The following is a 26,278-nucleotide window of genomic DNA, read 5'->3' as shown; positions in this document are numbered from 1 at the left end:
GAGAGAATTCTCCGGCCATTGCTTCAGGAATATGAATAATACTTGAAACACAGATATAGCAATATGATCGGGTTGAATTGGGTACATAGAATGTGTTTTAATTATTCAGAGTAGATTGAGTTGACACAGTTTGTTTAATATGAATGGATCAATGAGAAGAGAAAAATGGGGTTTACCAGACACTCAACCCAAACTAGGTTATTTTGGAATTGACATAATACATTTTTATACGTCCACATTATGAATGTGGACGTATTATACCGTCACCCCTGTGTGTGTGTGTGTGTGGGTTGCCTACAGGGCGCAATTCTTAATGGATTATCTTGAAACTTTGTATACTTATTCCCGATACCACAAGGATCACCCCTATTGTTTTTGGTGAATACCTAACCTGTCCAACCTCGTGGGTTTTCTCCTGGTTCTCTAGTTTCCTACCACTGCTAATTATTGAAATAAAACTGAACCTTGTTAGTCCCGAAATGATCTGGTTTGTTTCGAGTGGATGTTAAACCCCATTTCTCTCTCTCACTGATCACCCAATCCCCACCCCCCACTATGAGCAAGAGCAAAATTTGTATCATTTATTGCACGTTTGTTTGTCTCAATAAGGGATCAGTGTTGATACCCTAGTCAACCTTATTTCCTGTTCCTGTTTAATATTTCCAAAACTTAATGGAAACACTCAACTGTATGCTGATATGAATCGGTCACCAAGAGTTTTTACTAAGACTATGAAGTGGAAGGGTTTAACGTCTTGTTTAAACTTTACTTTATGATTAAACACTTTAATTTTATTGTCAGATTTCCAATGCGAGAGGGAGGGGCGGAATTTTGCCTGTAAAGCGGCATTTCTATCTCTTTGACTAATTCCAACTGCCATGGGATATTTTACATAACACTACTAATTTTTTTGTATCATCTAACCAGCTTTTACTTATCAGCTCTGCAGAAGCCACCACTAATTTGTGTGTCCCCGGTGTCCTAAACACACAATCACCATACCCCACCCCACCCACCCCCACCCCAAGACATTGTACATTTAGACTAAAAATGAAATGGGGTTTAACGTCCTACTGTTCTGCTCCTAAACTGGGCTAATGAAGACAGGCATGCACCATACGGCCTACTCTTATATCGAATTCCAACTGCCAAGGGATCTTTTACGTGCACGCCAATGTGTACACGGAACCTCGGTTTTTCGTCCCATCCGAACGACTAGACAGCTGTCCTTGTCAGGCCCTCCGTCCTGCATCACTGACAAGGGGAAACCACGCTGGAAAATCTGGATGAACTTTCTCGGCCAATGCTGGGATCGAACACCCGACCTCCAGGCTAGTGAGCCAGCGTCTTACCCACTTAGCCACGTGATCCCCATTTAGACTAAAAGATATAACGCTGCCATATAGAAAACTATATTAAATTTAAATCTGAATAAATTATAGAGTTTTATTATTCAAGTACAGATTAATATATACAAATAAATCTCTAAATAATAACAGACCAATTTATTACATTCAATGACTGAAATATAATTTAATATTGTTCTAGTATCACAGTTCGCTTAATAAATAATCAAGTCTAATGATTTTAAAGAGCTAAATGGTTCACAATATTCTAAGAATTTTCACAACAGGTAATGTTTTAACAGTACCAATATTTGATTTCTATGGTAACTCAGTGATTCTCAACCAATGTGCCGCGAAATTTTGAACAGCACACTATGAAAATTTCTCACTAAAGAAGTCAGCTATTTGACTGATGAAATTCGAAACACTGTAATAAAGTTAAAAGTAAGTTCATAGCTGTGTTTTTCTATATTTAGTTTGAGTCATTCTATGTATCTATGACTAGTCTCGGTCTACAGTTGTATTCCGTCTATGACTTGCTATGTTTTTATTTTGCAAAATTCAATTATTTTTCACATATATTTAGTCAGGTGTGCCGCTGGCACAAAAAGGTTGAGAACCACTGTGATAACTGAATCTAGGCAGATATCATTTTCTACAGAAAACATTAATATGATTATTTGAAAGAATACAATATCAAGATTTGTCTGACTGGAAAACTAATATTTAATTAGACACTTTGAAATTCCCACCACCTAGAACCAAAAATCAAACCTGCCTTAACTGAAAAGTCGTTATAAGATTTAAAATTTAAGTCAACACAACTTAGTGGTGCTGTTATATGTGTAATATAACGTGAAGTCAGGAAAAAAATATTGCATGAAAAAAATAGAATTATTGACAGTGAGTGATATTAAGGCTTATATCAAATATATATAAATAGGTGGACAAAATAGATATTACAGAATATTCCACTTAATTGCATGGCGTAAAATTAAATGGATATCTCATGTCTAACAGAAGGATGAAATATTACGGTTCACAATATATATGACGATACATACAGCACTCTTTCATTAAACAGACTCTTTGCTTTCAAACCATGTAGGGGGGTTGGATGGCCGAATGGTTGGCTCGTGCGTGCTGTATCAACTGGTCTGGTTTCGATTCCCCGGTTGTACGTGACAAGGAGAAGGGTCGCTTGGCCAACTTCGTGAGTTTTCTCTGGGTCCTTCAATTTCCTCTGACTGCTAAAGACCCTATGTGCAAGCAAATTATTGAAATAAAATTAAACCATATGTTAGTCCCGAAATGACCTAGTTTATATGAGTGGACGTTAAGCCCCATTTCTCTCTCTCTCTCTCTCAAACCATGTATAATGCCTTAACTATTCTTATTGTAATTTATATAATACTCAGTCTTTCGGATGACATCTAATCCAATCTTGTCCATCTGAATAACGTTACTCGCCGACTGATTGACGTTCCAATCAACAATTTCTGGGATGATAAAACTTATGTCTGATTGGCTACAATTACCTTCAGGTCATTTGGGGTTAAATAAAGTCTCTGGTTTGATTGACATGATATCCAATTAATAAGAAAAGCAATTAAATGGAATAAATTGTATAATTAATACTGATCTCATCTAGTTAATTATACAGCTAACAACGAACTGTTACTCGGGCAGTCCTTAACATATAAGACACGCTTTCACTCTCGACTCACATCGACTTATCTTTGGGGGAGTCATTAAATACGCCCGCTAATTAGCTAAAGCACTCTACTAAATATTGTCTCATTATCGCTATTAAAATGTCTGGAGATGGCCAAAACTGTCAAATATGCGACATTTTTAAATTGGAATTACTGGAGAGCAAATAGCCAAGGAGGGAGAAAAAAAGGGGTTTGTAAAAACTGATCAAACTGACGAAAATTCGTGGAACATATAAATGGCATAATAAAGAGAATATGAAACAAAACGTAGAATTACTCTAGCAATACAATTAAGAATTTTTTTTTATGGGAGCTTTTTTTGCAATTTTTAAATTGGTGGGCGTTTTTTATGGCTCGCGCAAAATTTCGTAAACGTGAAGGACTGCCCTGGGGTATTATACATTTCAATTAAATAAATAAATAATACAACATTGTACTGATAAAACTAACTTAAACCCTGGCGTATCAGACAATTCAGTTAAAAAAATAAATTAACCTAGAGCCTATATGTTCATATTTGATGATTTATTCGAATTCTGTTCTTTAAGCATGAAAAATCAACTCAATATGATCCCATGTGCTAGAGACAGACGGATCTTTATAGTAAAATATGGTCACGATGTCTACAACATGTCTCAGCCACCATCTTTTATCAATTGCAACTTTATAAAGTGCCAGGCTTGTTCTATGATTTGACCTCACACCATCTTTTTTGAAAAATCTTTAACTGAAGTCTGCTACGAAATTTGTATGGAGTTGTATCTGTGAAACTTCACTGTTTCATGTAGAACTTCATCTCCCAACGAAATTTTTTTAAAGAATTCGAAACTAGGAGGATGAGTATACATGACATATCACATGATTTCTATACATTAAAGCACAATCTTGTTATATAATATCATTCAAATAGTAAACTCGCAAATCTTTCTATGAATTTAGTAAACGTCTGGAGTGTACATCCTTTAGAATGGCCATGTTTTTTCTACATGGTAATTAGGAGCATTATCATGTTCAACTTTATAATCACCCAGAGGTTGTTTTTTTAGAATAAAGACACAATGACTTGTTCAATAACTGGAAATTATCATTTAATAATTTCAAGAGCTGAGGTAGGAGATACTTATATCACTTTTAAGTAAAAAAGAGGGGGGTGGGGGTATTACAGTTCTAAAAGGTAGATACTGCTTATTACAGTTCAAAATATCATTTTTAAGTAAAAAAATAAAAGGTAGGGGGTGCTTATTACGGTTTCAAGAAACACGATCAGGTGGGTTGCTTATAGCAGAAGGTTATTTATAATCTCGAATATGGTAGCTTTAAGCAGAGGTTGCTTATTGCAGCAGGTGATTTATAATCTTGAATATGGCAGCTTTAAGTAGTGGTGGATATGGTAGTCAATGGTAACAGGCACATATTGGAGCCATGTCGTTAAGGTATTACCTTTATGTTAAATATATTACATGGTAAATTACGAATAGACAATCATTTCCATGGTAACACGTTAAAACTAATATTGTGCTTTTAATGATCAATAAATTATGTTAATAATTAATTAATTAATGAATTTAAAAAATGAATGACGTTTATTTGGTTTCTTCATCTGTTTCTTTCTTGTCATCTGGCTTCTTTTCATTGGTTGATTTTTCTTCACTAGATCCTTTTGTATTTTTGTTTTGTTTTGATTCGCTGGGACTTTCGCTCACTGACTGGTTAGATCTCGTTGATTTTCGACTGCGAATGGATTGTCGACTTTTAGCCCTGTTGCTCTTTTTGTTATCCTGAAATACATACATGAAATGAATTTACAAACGTACAAATGTTTTAGCTCTGTCACCCAGAGCATCTCTATGCATTTCCGCTGCTAAGACTAATGGGCGAGGAACAGTAGGCATAGGGCCTACTATCAGCACAAAAAGAGTGTGACTTTATCTACTTTTATTTTCATGTGATACAAGGCTGTCTTTGATACTGATCTTTTTATAGCTCAGTTATCTTTGTGAAATCAAAAATAACAGGTTATGTTTTCATGAACTTACATGAATATTACACAGGCCTTTTCGAAATTATAAAGTTCACTTTATTATGAGAGAGAGAGAGAGAGAGAGAGAGAGAGAGACTAGGTTCAATTTTATTTCAATTATTTGCTTGCGCATAGGGGTCTTTTGCAGTGGGAGGACCTGGATCAAACCCACAAGGTAGAACAGGTGTCCCTACTCCTTGTCAGTGGGAGGAAACCAGTGGACTCAGAGAAAACCCACGATGTTGGACAGGCGACCCAACTACTTAGCAGGGAATCAAAACCAATACTTGACGATGTCAAACCACCCAGCCCTTACACATTATTATAGTTTATTTATATATTACCGTACTATTTCAGATCCTTTAGGACCTCTTTACATATTCAATGTCAAGGCCATGTCGATGATGCATGTTTATATTTGATTAACCAGACACTTTGTGTGTTTATATGATTTGTGTTGGAGATTGAGAATAAAGATGGCACCTTAAAGATTGATAGTATGTTCTTCTTCCTATAAACCCCTGGTATGTGGCTGGCTCCTTTGCTACATCCCCACTTAAAAGGGTAGCCACGTTACAGCATTCGACCAACCAACCCCCCTCGATGAAAGGTAGCCGTGTTACAGTATTCGACCAACCAACCCTCCTCGATGAAGCAAATGAAAATAGTTCTCTTACCTTCACCCACCATTCTTCTGGGAAACTTGAAATATTATTCATAAAAGCCTGATTTTTCTTCCAGTCCTGGTCCCATTTTTTAGCGCTGTATTCTGGTTGTCGTGACGTTATTCTGCGTAAAATCTCCTGGTTGTCCTTGGCTACTCGTAATAATTCTCTCTGACGTTTTTCACGATTTAAACTAAAAAAATAAATTACAATAAAATATAGAATTTAATCCTCAATATCAGTCACAAAAAATCCAGTCTGATTAAAACACAGATCGTTTTTTTATAGTTCAAAATTTCGTTTTACTTTACTACACTAGGATCTGGAAGAGTTGTTATTTAACTCGTGTTCTGGTTAATGTGAGGGTTTATCCAATGAAACAGTCAAATTGCTCCACTCTGAACGATTGAATTAGCGATTGAATTTTAGGCCTAGCCTCGATCTTTCGTTTTTTCGTTTAATCATCAATGAGCTTTGAGCAGCAGATCAGATTGAATTTCAGTGAAAATCGGACACATAAGATGGCATCGAGAGTTGATTATGGTCTGGATAAGTTAACAAATATCTAATTAATAATTTATGTAACATTTAAGGCCTAAAAAAAGACCTGCAATAGACAGATTTAGCTCTTGTATAATGTATGTTTAACTAAAAGATTTGATCATCAATAATTCTCAGTAATCAATATCATAAATCTCGGTTGAAAGACTTGAGAAGATAATTTCTTTTCACACTAAAATACTAGCTAACCTTTGATATTCGTAGTTATTTTTATTATCAACACGTCCTCGTGTTCTCATGATGTACGCCATTTTCTCCAACAAGATACGATTATCTCTTTCTATTGTCGTTAACCTCTCTTCCTCCAACTAAAAATAAAATACACGCAAATTATTTCATGTTGGACTAAAACTGCTCGCTAATGGATCCCAGAGGACATTACCGTATCCTTCTCTTATAGTGTTGATATATGTATTACAGCAATACTTAAAATCTTAACTGTCCAAACTCGTGGCTTTTCGTCAGGTCCCACTGCTAAAGATCCCTAGGCGCAAGCGAATTATTGAAAAAAAAAAGAACCATATGTTAGTCTCGAAATGACCTAGTTTGTGTCGAGTAGACGATAAAGCCAATTTATCTCTCTCTTTAAAATCTAAATGAAAGCATAATGTCAACTTGAAAGAACTTTTCAAAAGATGGTTCCACAGAGAATGGATATTTTGTTGAGTGAAATAATTTGAAGACTACATGTATATTTCTTAAAATTATTCCAATAATTTGCTTCCTTGTAGGGGTCTTTAGGAGTGGGAGGAAACCAGAGGACCCGGAGAAAGCCCACGATGTTGGACAGGTGACCCTACTCCTTGTCACGTACAACCGGGGAATCGGAACCACACCACTCGAATCAATGACAGATCGTATGATTCAGCGCACACATGCTAACCATTCGACCATCCCCCAACCCCCCCTAAAAGAAACAGTCCACGACAATTATAACCATATTCATTCAAATGCCACTAGGTGAATTGGAAAAGATAAAAAAGATTTGGTTTACGAAAATGCCATCCTTTTCCAACTTGGGGATTCTATAATATTGAAAGGTAATAATGAAAATTTACCTGGAATTTTTTAAGTTTAAGATGAAGATGCATGTAAGTTGGTGGAGCTTTTGTATCAACAATAGATTGAACATCTTTCACCTGTAATTAAAAATCAGAACAAAGGTTAAATATCTTGTATAGGATACATTCAATGGTAGTATCAATAGACAATATGTACGGGTTAACCCTTAACCGGTCAACGTCATTTTGAGGTCATGACGTCAAGTGGTCAGGCTAAATAAAGGCCGACGTGAAATATTTTGTATGCCTATTTCAATCGACTACTGCCGAATAATTATAAGTGATAGACTCTTGACACCAATAAAAAAGTTGCTGGGGATAAGTTGATCTATAATTTGCAAATCATTCTAAATCCTTTTCATCAGAAATATCGTCTTCAGAATCGGTGTCATCGATATAATCCGAGTCGGAATAATTCATAAGTATTTCAACCACTTCGAAAGTCTTTAACGTTCCCGACATCGTTTAATTACGTTTTTCGTCAAAACATGTTGAACAAAGAAGTGTTTTTCTCAATGCCCTTGACAAGACAAGTTCCTGTCTGACACGCATGTGTGGCCATATCAATTAAATACGAAACTAAATACTCAAATGCGGCTTATAAAAAAGGTTCTTGCTGTGGTCGACTTTAGTTGACCGTGACCACTTAGCAGCATAACGTTGTGGTGATTATAGTCGACAATGACCGGTTAAGAGTTAAATATCTTTAACAATCTGATTCAAATACAGATCTATATTTCGTTTCGTTTTGGTTTTTTTTTTATACTTTCGATGGCCTACACTACATGAAGATCTGACAAGTTGTTGTGAAAGGTTCCGTTAGAGGTCATACAAGTGACTTTTGATTCTATGACTTCACACAGTTTCAATGTGGTTTTTAACATTATAATCAACCAGTGTCACACATAATGCTACGAATCGACTCGAGCATCTTCCACACAGCCCAATATTACCTTGGGGCACTTGGAGGGACCCTTCCTCCTCTACGCCCTCCGCCACACACACACATCTGTAAATATTATATTTTGGGTGGGGGGGGGGTGTGGACGGGATCTTGTTCCTCATGCCAAATCATTGGTCACCATGCCCCTGCCAGTCTGCCACCCTTTAAACAACTTTAGTATTAAAGTTAGTGTTTGATTTTTGTAAATTTAGAAAGCCATTATTCTGTATACAATACTTAAAGAAAATCCTGTGTACAAATAATGTTGACTTAACAAAGATAACATCTCTCACTCTTTAAACGGTACTATGTAATTATAATAATCTTTAAGAGGCATTTAGTAACTGGGTAGAGCAATACACAAAAAACACATACTTATGGAAAAACAGCTACTTATTTATTTGGGCGACGTTTCGAAGAGTATTCTCTCAACGTTATCAAGCTAATACAGTAATACAAGAATAATGAGATCAATATATACAGAAAACCGTAACAACAATTCATGAAACCATACAGGACAACAACAAGATCAAAGGGGTTTATTCTACAAAATGAGGCGTAGACCTTTGGGGATGATGTTGTTGTCTCTGCATCGCATCAGGAATGTGAGGTTACACTTCGTCTTAACATATTTTCCCTCTAACCTGTTGACTGTATTGATAGAGGTTACTGCCACATCTCCATATTGATGGCGATAATAATGTTTAAGAGGCATTTAGTAACTGGGTAGAGCAATACACAAAAAACACATACTTATGGAAAAACAGAGACAACAACATCATCCCCAAAGGTCTACGCCTCATTTTGTAGAATAAACCCCTTTGATCTTGTTGTTGTCCTGTATGGTTTCATGAATTGTTGTTACGGTTTTCTGTATATATTGATCTCATTATTCTTGTATTACTGTATTAGCTTGATAACGTTGAGAGAATACTCTTCGAAACGTCGCCCAAATAAATAAGTAGCTGTTTTTCCATAAGTATGTGTTTTTTGTGTATGTAATTATAGAGATTTTTACGAGCCAGTAGTCTGATAGACATATAAAACAGCTAGATAAACATTACAACACAAGTCACTTAACTACCAAAACACAACATTTAAATATTGATTTAACATAATTGTTATAGTTTTTCTAAAATAAATGTTAGATGAAAAACATGGCTTTTGTGTGGAATTACTGGCTTTTAAATGGGAGAGAGTGAGGAATGGAGTTTAACATCCACTCATCACAAACTAGGTTATTTTGAGACTAACATATGGTTCAATTTTATTTCAATAATTCAATTGCGTGTAGGGGGTCTTTAGAAGTGGGAGGAAACCGGAGGACCCAGAGAAAACCCACGAGGTTGGACAGGTGATCAAATACAACTGGCAAATCGAAACCATACCAGTTGACTCAATGACAGACCTTATGATACACGCACTAACCATTCAGCCATCCAACATCCAGCTTTTAAGTGGATTTGTTTTTAAAAAGTGCCCCGCTGGAACACTGGCATTGAAAAAATGGCACAGATAAAAAAGAATACTCTAAACCTTTTTAGCTGTGCCATTATTACTGTGCATCGAAAGTTTTAGCTGTACATCGATGTGCATCGAAAGTTTTAGCTGTGCCATTATTGCTGTGCATTGAAAGCTTATAAGCCATTTCGCATAACTGTATTGTGTTCATAATAAATATATCCAACATTTGAAAACCATTCATCCAAGTTTTGAATTGTTTACAAGAAACGCAAGTCCAACCCTTTTCAGCCATGCCGTTATATAACAAACTATTTAATATGATCATGTTGTGTTCATAATAAAACATTTCTAACAACTGAAAGCCATTTAAACGAATCAATATTTGTTTACAATTATCATATAATCTCTATAAATATTATTATAAGTGGTCAGGTCTACGATCATATCAAGGTAAATAACTTACCTATATACCTGTCATTTACCTTTTAAAGGTAAGTTTTTAAGGTAAATCTTACGGATCATAACAAGTAAAACTTGACCAGGTAAAATGTGGGGCTACAAGGGGTCTTCAACAGTTGTTGGTGATGTGCTACATGCATTGGCCGAGAAAGTTCAATGGGATTTTCTGGCGTGGTTTCCCCTTGTCAGTGGTGTAGGACGGAGGGCCTGACAAGAAAAGCTTTCTAGTTGTTCGGATGGTTAGAAAAACCGAGGTCCTGTGTATACATTGGCGTGCAGTAAAACATCCCTTGACAGTTGCAATTTGATATAATAGTAGGCCATAGTGCCGCTGCCCGGACAAAATTTCCCACATAGGCATATGCCCGTCTTCATTCGCCCAGTCGGAGCAGAACAGTAGGACATTAAACCCCATTTCATTTCATTTCCAATACTACAGGTACATAACGATACTGTATAAAGAGGTAAAAAAAGTAATTTCCAACTGGATGTGATTTAATCACACCATTTTATGGAGAATGTTCAGATTAGATTGTATGCATGAGTCGTGAAAACTTATTTGTGGTTTTGCAGGAGTTTAACAAACACCTTTTGAAATGTCATTTTCAAAATGACATTTATTTAAAATTAGATTTATTTTCTAGGTGAGAGTGATAAAGCCCCTTTAAATAAACTGTGTATTTTTTTTTATTTTGTGAAATACAGGTATATTTATTGGGTTAACTTGCCAAAGTGTACAAACAGTACCAAGCACCCAAGACCTTTGAAATGTCTATTTGATCAGTGTGATGTACTGCTATTTGATGACAATTAATACACTATACCCCCCACGAGTGAATGCAGGTGTTATTAGTCAGAGAAATGATTACCTATGAATAAGATAAATACAGGTAATCCTCTGTACACCTTCCTACCACATGGTAGATAGAATAAAGCTTTAATGTTAGGGTTAGGTTCCCACTGTCGTACGATGCGTGTACGCGATCTGCTATGTTTTGTTCGATCAACACGATTGGTACGACTGACCTCAATATATGAGAAGACCTGATAGGATCACTACAATTACTCCACGATTTCAATTGTAGCGCGACTTGTGATAGTCTGAACCTAGCATAAACTGATGGAAAATCACAATGAAGTAAAAGAAATCGTAAAAATTGTAATCAAATAATCTGGCCACACTATTCAAGCATTTACAGGGGGTGGGGGGGAGAGTTGAATGGCCGAATGGTTAGCATGTACGCGTTGTATCATAAGACCTGTCATTGAGTCAACTGGCGGGGTTTTGATTCCCCGGTTGTACGGTTTCCTCCCACTGCTAAAGACCCCTACACATAAGCGAATTATTGAAATAAAAATGCACTGTGTGTTAGTCCCGAAATGACTTTGTTTGTGTTGAGTGGACATTAAACACCATTTCTCTCTGTCTCAAGCACTTACAAGTGTTTTTTAATTCTATTTCCGTCAACTCATCCTACTTTATCTTGTACAATTATACAGCCAACGATTTTTATTTGATCACCACTCATGTTGCGTATTAGATTCAGTGCTGTCAACTGAAACGAAGAATGCTATCGTGTATAAACGTCAGAATTTAAGCCTGATGTTCCTTATAAAACACCACTATAATGTAAATTAAATTTCATATCATCAAATAAATAGTTTTCTTCATAGTAATGAAATTATAGTTTGAGGGAGGTATATTTTGTTTGGAATTACAACAGTGTAGCTAGTACTGGTATCGATTTAAGCTTTAGATCTTTATTACATCATCAATAGATCACACACTTCAAAATCAATATAATTATTACATGTTATACAACTGATTCAACATCTTCTATATATAATTTTAACACAGAGATTATTGCAACGATAGATGCGTAATGAAGATTTTAAAAAATGGAAGTGACGATCGCAAAAGGAAAACATGACAAAAAGAAATTGCCAATGTGTTTTTTTTTTGTTTAGATCACTATTTTTTTTTATTGTAGGCGATCTGAAAGTCTATATTCACCATCTAGTTTGTATTTCAGGCCTTTAAAGCCACAAGATAAACATTTAGAGAATTTAAAAGCCTAATATCCATCATAATATATTTCAATTTCATGTTTTGGAGGGGAGGGGGGAGTGCTGTCAATCACCGGTTAAAATTGCAAAAATCTGATATTCTACCACTCTAATACATGTAATGATTAAATTATAAGTAGACAAACCAGCGTTAAGTCAGAGGGAAAATTCTCATTAATATGATCATCAAGTCACTTTAAGATCAATAAAGCAATGGACATTGTATGAGATCCTAATTAAACACGCTAGTTTTTCACAGAAGAAAATGGTGTTGCGTGATTCCGATGTTTTATATCAGTTAGCAATCAATAGAAAGACGTTGTTCTTCACGTTATCTTATTTAATATTTAACATGGTAAAACTCTTCTTTAAATGATCTGTTATACATAGGAACCCATGGTGGGGGTGGGGGTGGGGGGTGGGGGGGGGTCACGGTGGCTCACTAGCCTTGAAGTCGAGTGTTCGATCCCTGCATTGCCCAAGAAAGTTGATTGAGATTTTCCGACGTGGTTTTCCCATGTCAGTGGTGCAGGAAGGAGCTGACAGCTGTCTAGCCATTCGGATGGGATGGAAAACCAAGGTCCCTTGTACAAATTGGCGTGCACGTAAAAGATCCCTTGGCAGTACTCGATATAAGAGTAGGCTATAGCGCCGCTGTCCGGGCAAAATTTCCCCCCATAGCACACTGTATGGCGTATGCCCATCTTCACTAGCCCAGTTCGGAGCAGAACGGGATGGGTGGGGGATAGGTGCTCCAAAATCGCCCATTCAACGACCATTGTTGAATGATACCATCTTGTCGTACTTCGTAGCACCTCCTGTAATCCCGTGATTAAAAGTTAATTATCTTGTCCCAACCAATCAGGTAAAAAGAACTGTGCAAATAACAATAAACCCGGGATTATCTGTTAATTAATCTCTTGTTTTAGTAAATGACAAACCCTGATCTGTTGATCCTTGTTTTCACACGTAACGAGAAACATTATCTGATAATGATTGAATAAACTATAAGTACTGACAAAGTCGAGTTTTGTCACGATCATCTAGTATCTATTTTCCATTGCCACTTTGTTGCTAAACAGAAGTTTTAGCACCCTCTATATTACATACAGAGTTACACCCCCTGAAAATTGGTGAAATATTTAGCAATGTTTTTTTGGACATGCGCCTTTTTCTTACAATAAAATTAATTCAAGGATTTTCTTTACTAAAAAAAATGGATAAATATTATCGAATACATCACGATGGTGGACAGTAGTATCAATATTGATACAACATGTCACACGGTTTACCGATAGTGTTGATGTTTGCTCAAAATGCATCCAAGCATAAAATTTAATTGATGTCAGCACTAACAAACACTGAGATTTTATCAACAGGTCATTCCTATTAAGCGGTCAGTCATGAAAATTCCTGTGAGTGGCTCCTTAATACAGATTCTACTAGAACCATATCTTTGTGAAAATCTCAATTTGGATCAAAATCAATATTTTCACTTGTTTTGTCTGTGGCTCGTTATTAGATTTTGCGTATTCTGACTGAGTTTGCCTTTCACGGGTCACATATATCATACTTTAAATATATATAGAGAGAGAGATGGAGTTTAACATCCACTCGACACAAACTAAGTCATTTCGGGACTAACAAATGGTTCAATTTTATTTCAATAATTCGCTTGCGTGTAGGGGTCTTTAGCAGTGGGAGGAAACCGGAGGACCCGAAGAAAACCCATGAGGTTGGACAGGCGACCCTACTCCTTGTCACGTACAACCTGGGATTCGAAACCACGCCAGTTGACTCAATGATGGGCCTTATGATACAGTGCGCACATGCTAACCATTCGGCCATCCAACCCCCCTATTTTAAGTATAGAATTAGTTCATATTATTATATTATACCATACATGTACATGCTAACCATTCGGCCATCCAACCCCCCTATTTTAAGTATAGAATTAGTTCATATTATTATATTATACCATACATGCACATCTAAAAAAGTTGTTCATCTCCTGGATAGTATCTGACGGAATGTTTGTAAAGGTTCACCTGACATTTATTGTTTGATTAATCTCTTTTACCTGGTTTTTATAGTTTATTAACCACCAGGTCTCCTGCTGAGCTTGTAAATATATTACCCTCAAGTTGGTAAAAAACATTGTACATTGTTTAAAGGGGCATTTGAAGGTGATTTGAAAGGTACAATCTTTAATTAGAACTAGTGTATGAATACCTAACAATATCGTCTACCACCAAAACAAGATCTCAACAATCATCATCCATCTGGCCCCAAGTTCACAAAGCATTCTCAGACTTAAATTAAGAATTTACTCTCAACTTTCAATCACTGTTTATAAGAAATATCTTTGATCCAGAAACACAAAACTATGCACATAGTTTCTTATTGATGTATTTGATACATTAACACAACAAAAGTTTTATAAAGGGCTATATTTTAGTTAAAATAAAACATACAATTTTGAGTAAATTCTTAACTTAAGTCTGAGAATGCTTAGTGAACTCGGGACATGTCAAATTACCCGCAAATGTAAGTCTTAACAGCATAGATTTCCTTGACACTACTGTTTTTAAAAGTAGCAACACCAAAAACACAGGCCAATTGGAAACTAAAAGTATTTTTCAAAGAAACCGTTATACATCAGTTATTGTTCAAAAGCTCCTTTCACCCAAAACATACATTCTCTGGCATCATAAAATCTCAGATTCTCCGTTTTCATAGGATATGCACTCAGAAGTCCGACTTTGAGTCAGCATGTACGCTGGTATTTACCAAACTAAGAGAAAGAGGATATTCCAAACGCTATCTCCGACGTAAAAAACAACACTCTGGCTGAACTAACCGCCATAGAAACAAATAATATGCAATCAGCACTTAAAACCAAAACTTGTGGCTACCCAAAATGTCAAACATGCAAAATCATAAACATATCCGACCATTTCCATAACAAAACATGAACATCTGGCACACAATTCCCAATATTAGACTAACTTTCATGCAGTAGTTCAAACATAATTTATCTAATTTCATACATCTCAGCCACCATGACAAAAATTGGACTGGCTTTAAGAAATAGATTTAGCCATGGTAACTAGAATTATTTATGAAATAGAAATGAAATGGGTATTAACGTCCTACTGTTCTGCTCCGACAGGGTTAATGAAGACGGGCATTATGAAATAGACTACTCAATGTAGCGTGGAACTATAAAATGCCAGAGGGAATTAAAGAATTATAAACCATAAAATAATAGTTAGTGTGAATATACGACAGGGAATAACGTATATTGATAATGTACAGTAAATAGATCCCAAGATCAATAAACGTTAGTTCACAGTTCCACATCAATAACATGTTGATCTAGCGACAATATTTCCTGATAATATTACAAGACAATAACATCAAAGGCAAGACTTAATATATCATCAATACACAAGGTCATTCTCAAACAAACATCGGGTAATTTCTAGTTCATCGGGATATTCCGATGTGGTTTCCTCTTGTCAGTGGTGCAGGAAGGAGGGCCTGACAAGGACAGCTGTCTAGTCGATTGGATGGGACAAAAAACTGAGGTCCCGTGTATACATTGGCATGCACGTAAAAGATTCCTTGGCATAAATTTGTAAAATACAAAACAACCTTCTTAGCTGCATGTATATCTTCTCTGATTGGCATTTAGCGATTGAACATATTAACACAGGGTACAATTTTATAGATACACAATTACTGAGTTTAATACTAAGCGACGTTTCGACGAGGATACTATCGTCTTTATCAAGCAAATGATACAGGTATGTAAATAGTAGACAGAATATATACAGAATATGCAACAAAAATAACAATCAAATACAATTAAATCTTAACATCTTTGGTTAGGGGTACATTTACAAGTAAACCTACAACGAAATCTCTTAGAGGGATTAAAAGGGGGAAATCCTATTATTTATAAAGATCAATATATTAACACTACATGTGTTAATGGGAAACCAAACACCAAACTGATATTTCAGTACCTTGTTAACCAGGAATAATATAATAATCTATGAGATATCAACAATGGAATATTAAGTATGGAATATAAATAATAAAATATATATTATATATCACCTAGGGAATATAGTTTCTGGGATTTAAAATATGGAATCTAATCCTTATAATCTCAAAAATCAAATATGAATCGTGGGATATATGGTCCAACTATTGAATATGATGTATGGAATATTATTCATGGAATATAAACTGTGGAATATGATCCATGGAATATCAACTATGGTATATAATCCATGGAATATCAACTATGGTATATAATCCATGGAATATCAACTATGGTATATAATCCATGGAATATCAACTATGGTATATAATCCATGGAATATCAAATATTGTATATAATCCATTGAATATCAAATATTGTATATAATTTATTGAATAAAAAACTTACCAAATATTAATATTGATACCCATGAAAAACAAACCATTAAATATATTTACCATCTAACTAATATAAATTACTGATTACAAACACGTTGACCCCAAAACATATCTGGAAGACTTTTGAAATGAAATGGAGTTTAACGTCCTACTGTTCTGCTATTATTATAGACCAGACATAAAACTTAGTCCATAGCTTCTTGATTTTCACATTATCAAATTATGGATATTTATGGATCCCCATCATCCAGTTTTATAGTCTAATAATTGGTTTTATGAATTAATATATTTGTTGTGTTCCTTGCATCAGCGATCACTCTTGTTCACTCATACCGACCCCCCTCCCTCTGTACATACTCATATTCTCTTTATATTATTGTTTATCTATAGCTCAGGTTAATTGGCAGAAAAAAAATTGTTTAGGAAAAAAATAGGTAAATTTCTTGTTTAAAAAGATGATCGGTCTTTAATAAAGAAATATGCCTCATCAAATTTCTGTTTCGTGTTGATGAAATTAAATTTTGTCATGGATTATAGCGAACATAATTGATTTACTATATAATGTAACAATTCAACTGTGTCACCTTCACAAATAGACAAGGCACACAAGTAAATTTCTTGTTTAAAAAGACGACCGATTTTTAATAAAGAAATGCGTCTCATCACAGTTATGTTTCGTGTTGATGAAATTAAATTTATTCATGGATTAGCGATCAAAATTGATTTACTAATGTAACAATTCAAGCGTGACACCGTGACAAAGACAAGACATACAAGACTACTGATATTAGATATGAACAGCAAGTCATATTATTGTTATTAAAATGTCTTACCTTTCGTCTGTGTTTCGTTATAATACGTATTCATCCCATTTTTGTTGTAAAAGTCGATTGGATGTCGGGAGAATTTGAATTATATGATCTATGCATTCTGTTTAGTTAATTTCTCGTTCTTGAATCCCGTTGAAAGGCAACTCGATACAAAGTAGCTATCACAGCACGCGCCAGTCCTTTTTACTACCGAAACTAATCACCGTTACCTTTCCGTTGCTGTCACGTGACGAAGACGTGTCGTCCTGACAACAGCAGGTGTAAACAACTTGATCGCGGTCTTGACTAACGGTAAAATCAACGGTTAAAGTAATTAATACTTGTTTATTTTGACGATTATCATTACAGATCATTAAGTTTCTGTTTGTTAAAGGCTCAATGCCACTCTTGTTGTAAATGAATAATATGTCCCAATCTTTATTAGCTGGTCAACAAATTGTACTATTTTACAGTATTCCAATTAATTGATGATACAAATTTCATCTTAACACACCTTATTTAAAAAATTTGAAAACTCCAACATAATGGTTTGGAAACGTCTAACGTAAACATTTTCAAATGAAACTTCGATTTAAAAATATTTCCGAACCCTCTGGACAAGTAAAATAGGATGTAATGGATAATTTACACAACAGGTAGGACACTTAAACATCTAGTACTTAGATAGAGATATTATTTATTTTCTGGAGCTTTCAAGCCAGCAAGAGTGTTATTGTCCCTTTAATGGCGATTGTATAGTTTCCATGTAGCCTAATCGACTTCTTCATTTTGACCGCTGAGTTGATTCTCGTTAAAACAGTCGGGGTTAGTCAATTAAAAAAATAGCCTGAAATAATCTTTTAACCGTATTAAAAGCGCTAAAAGCGCCACGCCCACCCCCCGACCCCCCCCCCCCCCCCAATGGAAAAGAGGAAAAGACCCCCCCCCCCCCCCAATAGACCCCCGCCCCACCGACCATCTAAAAAAAGAGAACAATATATAAACCCAAAACAAAATAAGGGTCATGTTCAAAACTGGCCGAGCAAAACCAAAAATTAATTTAAAAGAGCTAAGTCTTTAACTCAATATTTTCCATAATATTCGAAATTAAAAACACGAATTAGAATTCAATATTGGTCCATTTCAATCCATATCGATGTTGTTATATGGCCGTGGAAATGTGGGGTCCTATATCCAATATTTAAGACACAATATACGTTTTAAAATATGACACACGAGTCGTGTACCATATCGTTTCGGGCACAAAATCAATTAACAAAGAAATACATATCCTAAATTACAAGGCGACAGTAAATAGTAATGGTTGATTCACAAATGATAAAATAATAATAATAATATAAAAAAAAAAACGCCAAGAATGGGCTGATTAGGCGTAAACGATTTGTCGTTCAGTTTGGACTGTTCACGTATTTCACCGAACATAATCGATTAGAAATTACAATGTGTTTTTAAAACAAATTGAATATAAATTACTTTACATACATTCATATTACATTAATATGTGCTTTTAGAACCATTTAGGGTTCCAAAAAATAGAGCCATACACCCTTTAACGTGGAATGAAATTGAGGGTTAAAATCTTTTCAACGCAATGCGAGTTTTTTTTCTGGTCTAACATGTGGTTTCGTTATTTCGAAACGTCAGACTTTTCACTAACAAAAAGCAGACCTTATCGTTCTGAGTATTATACTCTAAAAACCAAACATCACAATATCAAATGAAATGGGGTTTAACGTCCTACTGTTCTGCTCACACTAATGAAGACGGGCATACGCCATAAGAGTGGAATTTTGCTCGGATAGCGGCGCTACGGCCTACTCTTATATTGAATTCCAACTGTCAAGGGATCATTAACGTGCACGCCAATGTGTACACGGGACCTCTGTTTTTCGTTCCGTCATGCACCACTGACAAGGAGAAACAATGTCGTAAAATCCCAATGAACTTTCTCGGCCAATGCAGGGGATCGAACACGTGACCTCCAGGCTAGCGAGCCAGCGTCTTACCCACTTAGCCACCATGGCTCCCATCACAACATGTCAGAGAACAAACTGGCTAGAGAAAGAGTCGGTCATTTCGGACGATGGTTACATATGTATGCGTTCCTGTACTATATCAGCTTTGTTTCCGATCATCAGTCTTCGAATTTCAACTGCCAAGGGATCTTATTGTTGACTACTTTAGATTTAAACGTCTTTTTACTCTTCTCAAGAAAAATAAAATAATGTGGATGCATAATTTACTGTCCATGATACTTGACATATTTATAAGTATCTTAAAGAAAGAGAATTACTATGGGATTGATTATCGACTATCAAATATTCTGAGATTATACTCAATGTTTTAACATATACATGTATTTGTTTAATAAGAACGGAAATAAACTGTGTGCTGAATTAATTTTTGTAGGTTTGTAACAATATATAAGACTAACATCTGATACTCACAACTGAGTTCAAAATCTTTTTTATACTTTCGTGTCTAATGATCTCCAATCAATTTAACTCATAAGTATTCTATTTCAATAAACTATAACACATACTTATAGAAGGACATTTACTGTTTTATTTAGACGACGTTTCGAAGAGAGAATACTGGGGTAAGGCCCCCAACCCTAACCCTAATATACTCTTCAAACCGTCGCCTAAATAAATCAGTAATTGTCCTTCTATAAGTATGTGTTATAGTTTATTACACTATCCAGTTACTAAATGTCTCTAAAAGATCATTTTATTTCAACCATTCCACGGAATTTTGGTAGCGATCAGGTTGAATTTTATTTTATCAGGAGAGCTTATCCCAACCCCTCTAACAAACTACCATATTTCGTGCTCACCCAGTCATTCAAATCCAAGCATTCCCTAGCAAATTGGGGGGGGGGGGGGGTTGGTGGATGGCCGAATGGTTAGCACGTGCGCGATGTATCACAAGGTTTGTCATTGAGACAACTGGCGCGGTTTCGATTGCACGGTTGTACATGACAAGGAGTAGGGTCGCCTGTCCAACCTCATGGGTTTTCTCCGGGTCCTCCGGGTTTTTCCCACTGCTTAAGAACACTACGCACAAGCGAATTATTGTCTCTCTCTCCCTTGAAAATTGCTAGTTGCCTCTGATTCTAAAGGAAAGCGTCGTTATTATTACTACGAACGAAAATTCACTAAAGGGAAGCAACTCCACTTTAAAGCCACAACTTGTCAGAAAAAGTTGCACCGTGAAGTTTTAGACACTTGAATCTTACCCCCCCCCCCCCAAAAAAAAAAAAAAAATAACAACAACAACCACCAAACAGGCAAAAAAGTAATCGAACAGACATGGAATAATAATAATAATAATAATAATAATGAGTTCTTATATAGCGCACAGATCCATTAAAGTTACTGCTCAAGGCGCATCGATATAGTTTTTATTCGGTCTACTTCTTAATCTCATCTCATCGATAAATTGCAGAGGTAATCCTTATAAGACATATACATGTAGAAGAAGATTTTACAAATTAAAAACACTTTTGAGTTTATTAACATGCGACGTTTCGATAGAAATACAGATATCGTTATTTTCTTGATAACGATATCTGTATGTGTATCGAAACGTTACATGTTAATAAACTCAGAAGTAGTATATCCATATCAATGTTTTTAATTTAAATTGCAGAGAGTCTGCAGCAAACCCAATTAAAGACATACATATAAACAATTGGCTGAGATATTACCTAGGTGGATGCGGGCGTAGAAAAAAGGAAGAAAAAAATGAAATGAAATGGGGTTTAACGTCCTACTGTTCTGCGCCGAATGGGATAATGATGAAGGGTATACGCCATTATACAGTGTGCCATGAGGGAAATTTTACCCGGACAGTGGTTCTACTGCCTAATATTATTTCAAATTATGTTAATGGTTCTTTTACGTGCACACCAATTGTCCTGTCCCACTATAACAAGGTGAGTCCACGCCGGAAAATTCCGGGGAACTTTGTCGGCCAACGCATAGGAAGCCTTACCCCCCCCCCCCCCACAAACAAATAATGAAAACCCCATTTTCTTTTGTCAAAAAACATATTTTATTCAACGGTTCAACAATTAAAATCGGGGTGATCTTTTAAAAGTACATTTGCAAGCATATTCGATCTGTATAAATTTATGTTTTATAAATATATTTAGAGGAGAATATACAATGTATATATATAGGCTCTATTAAAGGTCCATTGTCCATGTATAGTACGGGTTTTCACCGGCGATAAAGTCGGTCTTCTGTAAATGTAATGAGAAGGTTTACATATCTAGAAAGTAGCCGATGTTTAACTTTACGCAAGTAGTCTTATTTCAATAAGGAGGAATGACGAATATTTACCTTTACGCAATAATTACTAGGTGATATTATAATATTAATGGTGATATTAATTGTATCAATATTAATGATATATTAGTTGTAACAATATTAATGGTGATATTAATTGTAACAGTATTAATGATATTATAATATTAATGGTGATATTAGTTGTAACATTCAATATTAATGGTGATATTAGTTGTAACAATATTAATGATATATTAGTTGTAACAATATTAATGGTGATATTAGTTGTAACAATATTAATGATATATTAGTTGTAACAATATTAATGGTGATATTAGTTGTAACATTCAATATTAATGGTGATATTAGTTATAACATTCAATATTAATGGTGATATTTGTTGTAACATTCAATATTAACTGTAACAATATTAATGGTATTATAAAGGTGATATTTACTGTAACAATAATGGAGTGATATTAGTTGTAACAATATTAATGATATATTTGTTTTAACAATATTAATGGTATTATAATGGTGATATTATAATAAATGTAGTGTATTGTATATTGTCTAACACTGTTTGGCAAAAATATCAAAACTAAGATAAAAAAAAAAAGTATAAGGTACCGAACCAAACCAGGCACCAAGCAAAGCTAGGCACCAAACTAAACTAGGCACCAAGCTAAACTAGGCACCAAGCTAAACCAAGACCCCGAGGTAGACAATAACATCAAACACATCTTTCATTCTGGCTTTTTTAATTGTCAGGGCACGACTTGTTCAGCGTGTGCTTTTCAGATAATACAACCTCATCATAGGATGGTGGTGCTAAAAAGATAAAGACGAAACATAGACCTACATACGCCCACAGCAGCTAAGTCGACAAGAGTTGTCGTATATTTATTCTTTTGCGGGTAGTAACAGCAGTTATAAGACATTATCAGAAAGTTATCATCAGAAATTATTAAAATATAATATTAACTTTAGTCTCTAGAGCGCCCATAAACAACCGCGGAGGACAGACGGCCCTGGGTGACGACCATGTTTCAATGTGTAGGGTAATTCAACATGCCAGCAGTTGCATCCATGTGGATTAATATTCCCGATGACATGAGTCCTTGCCACCAAAGATTTTGACGGACACGCGCGAGCAGTTTAAGAATGGGATCCTAGCCTTTTATGCACACTTTTGATTTAGCAAATTTTAATTTCTTGACAGGAGGCTACATACGCACTCAACAACTAGCGTAATAAGAAATCCCACATACGAGGCTGCTAACCGCAATTCTCCCGTCAAAAGGCAACACCTAGTAACTCACATTTTTCTTATTTTGAGAAAACAAAGGAAAATGTAATGAATGAATATTAAACCGCAGCTTATCCATTGATTTGACTATTGAGTTACTAGGTTTTTCTGTGGCATACTAGGCAAATGAAGGAAGTTGCTAGGTTGTGTCATGGGTGTTACTGCTTACAAAATCAAAAGATTGGAATATCTAGTACAACAGGAAGCCTATATCCTAGTAACTACAAATTTGGTCCTAACTCAATTTTTATAAAAAATGTGAGTTACGTACTAGGTTTTGACTTTTGACGGGAGAATTATAATCTAACCATGTTTCTGAAGCAACATCTGGACGTTGCTAGATTGCCCTACAATTCCGAACTTATAAATACGTTATGTCCATTTACTGCAGACACGTGAACTGTAGCGTCCAATCAGAGGTTGTGACACAAACACGTTCAAATCAAACATGGCGACCTCCACGGAAACCTTGACATTGAACGAACCCTGAACTTTGCAACTCGATTATCACAGGTAGATATTTTAGCTGGAAAGCGCGAGACTTGGTATTCGCGATGATCGAGGTATCTGATAGGCTCTCAAGCTGGGTAAATCCTCAATCGAAATTAGTGCCGAAATATGCAAGGTATTACTTGAAGGGCTTGATAAGATTACGGAGTTAAAGCGAGATTAAGCCTTTTATTGAATATATAATCTAACATACAATAGAAAGTCTACTCACGGGTAACAGGACGGGATAAAGTAGTGGGTGACTTTTCTAATTTCCCTGGTTTTGACTGCAAGATACCATCATTTGTACCAGAAGGGTGGCTGTGTTGGTCATATTCTCTTTGTCCATCACCGATACGTAGCGGAACAGACCCAATTAAAATATCCTTACTCAGTTCTACGCATGAATTAAGAAAACCCACGTCGACTATAAACTGTAAATGAAATGAAATGAAATTGGGTTTAACGTCCTACTGTTCTGCTCCTAACCTGGGCTAATGAAGACGGGCATACGCCATACAGTGTGCTATGAGGGAAATTTTGCCCGGACAGCGGCACTACGGCCTACTCTTATATCGAATTCCAACTGCCAAGGGATCTTTTACGTGCACGCCAATGTGTACAAGGGACCTCGGTTTTTCGTCCCATCCGAACGACTAGACAGCTTTCCTTGTCAGCCCCTCCGTCCTGCATCACTGACAAGGGAGAACCACGCCGGAAAATCTGGATGAACTTTCTCGGCCAATGCAGGGATCGAACACCCGACCTCCAGGCTAGCGAGCTATAAACTGTAAAACAAAGGCATTAAAGTATGCTAAAAGTATCTCCCATAGTTTCTGACTCTTTCCTTAAACTTTTTGATGATTATTGAGGGTGTGAGTCTGATTAAAATACAGAAGATCTGGCCAGTTGTACTGGGAGGTCGCGTCAGGGGTCATGAGCGGTTTTTGACCCTATGACGTCAGATATTGATTAATCAATCAGCGTTGACGTTATTTAACAACTCTTACAGGTCCTAGTGTAGTAAAGACAAGTAAAACGAAATTTTGATTTATAAAAAACGAAACGAAATAGGATCTGTGTTTTAATCAGATTGTGAGGGTGTTTTTTTTTTTGGGGGGGGGGAGGGGGGAGTCGCTACTCATCTTTTTAAGATAAAATTTATTGAAGGTCTGTACACAGTAGTATTTCTCTCGGACAATCCGATAAACTCTAAGATGTGACTGTGCTTCAAAATGTCGCCAAAATAATTAAATAATGGGAGGCCTTTCATGAGTTAACATATTTAACCACAGAGGCCGTAGACCGGGGTGTTAAACCTGTTAGCGAATGAAGCGTGCTATAAATGACTTATAACATTGACACCTGCTCAATATGCGTGTTGTTATTGCACAGAAAATCCACCCCACTTCTCTATATGATTTCTACTAAAACTAGTGTAAACCAGCAAAAGAGTGCAATAACATTGAAAATGTCTAGTTATTGCACGGTTTAGCTCCACCCAATCTACCAGAGGGAAACCAATCTGCTTATTCAACGAAAAGAATAAAGGAAGATTTCCCATCCATATTACAAGTAATTATTAGTATGTGTTATAGTTTAAAGATACATTAGTTAATAAAGGGTTGGTAATTCTTGCTATAATAATTAAAAAATAGATGATAAAAAAAGAGAAACTACTGAAAATTTCATTCAAATTACTTTATCCTGAGCCAAGTTATCACTGTTTGTAGTTGTGAAAAGATGTGTGCATAGTGGTAACCAGAGCACTGGTATATTCAGGGCTTAGTCTCGCTTTCCCATTTTTAAATTAAATTTTTAAATAGCGAACCGTTCTAATCTAGCTAATACCTCGAGTAACCGATGCCATCGAGAGTTGATTATTATCTTGTTTTGTTAATTAATGTCTATTTAATAATTCATATAACACTTCAGGCCTAAAGAAAGACCTTTAATAGACAGATTTAGCTCTTGCATAATGTATGTTTAATTTATGATAAGATGCGAAATTACTGCCTTACCGTAATTACATAAAATATTTCAATAAAAGAACAAGCAGGCAATCTGGAAACCGGTACTTGGGGTACCATCAATGATTCACCTTCCCATACTTCTTCACCACCCGGTTTTATTCGTCCACGGGAAAGCTTTGTAATCACTTCGCATGCTACTTTTGTTTTGTTTTCTGCATGGTATTTAACAACCTAGAAAATAATCGCAAACATATTACGGTGTTGATGGGGTGTCAAAATGGCATCAAATGTAACTGACAGGGCCGGATTACCTATGCGGCCGATGTGCGCTTAGGGTTTAAAATTATCAATAATTCGCCCAAAAAAAACGAAGCTCGGAAATCAGTACAGGTAATTTGATTGACCAGTAAGTTCACCAGGGGTACATCTATTTGATAAGGCCAACTTCAAGTTTGGTCAAAGGCCATGAGATGTAAACAGGGTTTGCGATAATCCAAACCCTAACCCTGAAACTAGCCCTAACTCTTACCCTAAACTAACCTACAATCTCGTCAACAATCACGTGCCCTAACCATAGTTACATGGGGGTTGGATGGCCGAATGATTAGCACGTGCGCGCTGTATCACAAGGTCTG

The 26,278-nt window shown here is 35.8% G+C and overlaps 2 protein-coding genes across 3 annotated transcripts in view; both read right to left on the bottom strand.

Moving 5' to 3' along the window:
* Nucleotides 1–1,421: 1,421 nt before the first annotated feature.
* LOC126825527 (uncharacterized protein CFAP97D2) lies at nt 1,422–17,679 on the bottom strand. The gene is given in 7 exon segments (XM_056102088.1): nt 1,422–1,427; nt 5,723–5,939; nt 6,497–6,615; nt 7,366–7,446; nt 17,584–17,610; nt 17,613–17,657; nt 17,659–17,679. Coding segments are annotated over 7 exon segments (516 nt in total).
* Nucleotides 17,680–21,612: 3,933 nt separating this feature from the next.
* The window catches only part of LOC126808546 (arrestin domain-containing protein 2), a 9,185-nt gene continuing 4,519 nt past the window's right edge, over nt 21,613–26,278 (bottom strand). For both annotated transcript variants that reach the window (XM_050533387.2, XM_050533388.2), the window contains 3 exons: nt 25,692–25,874; nt 23,903–24,104; nt 21,613–22,703 (listed from right to left, as the gene is read on the bottom strand). In XM_050533387.2, the coding sequence (XP_050389344.2) occupies nt 22,633–22,703; nt 23,903–24,104; nt 25,692–25,874 (456 nt within the window). In that variant the 3' untranslated portion in view covers nt 21,613–22,632. The remainder of the gene's footprint in view (nt 22,704–23,902; nt 24,105–25,691; nt 25,875–26,278) is intronic.

This window comes from Patella vulgata, chromosome 1 (assembly GCF_932274485.2).
Source record: "Patella vulgata chromosome 1, xgPatVulg1.2, whole genome shotgun sequence".
Taxonomy (NCBI): Eukaryota; Metazoa; Mollusca; class Gastropoda; family Patellidae; genus Patella; species Patella vulgata.
This window is presented reverse-complemented; position numbering and strand designations above follow the sequence as displayed.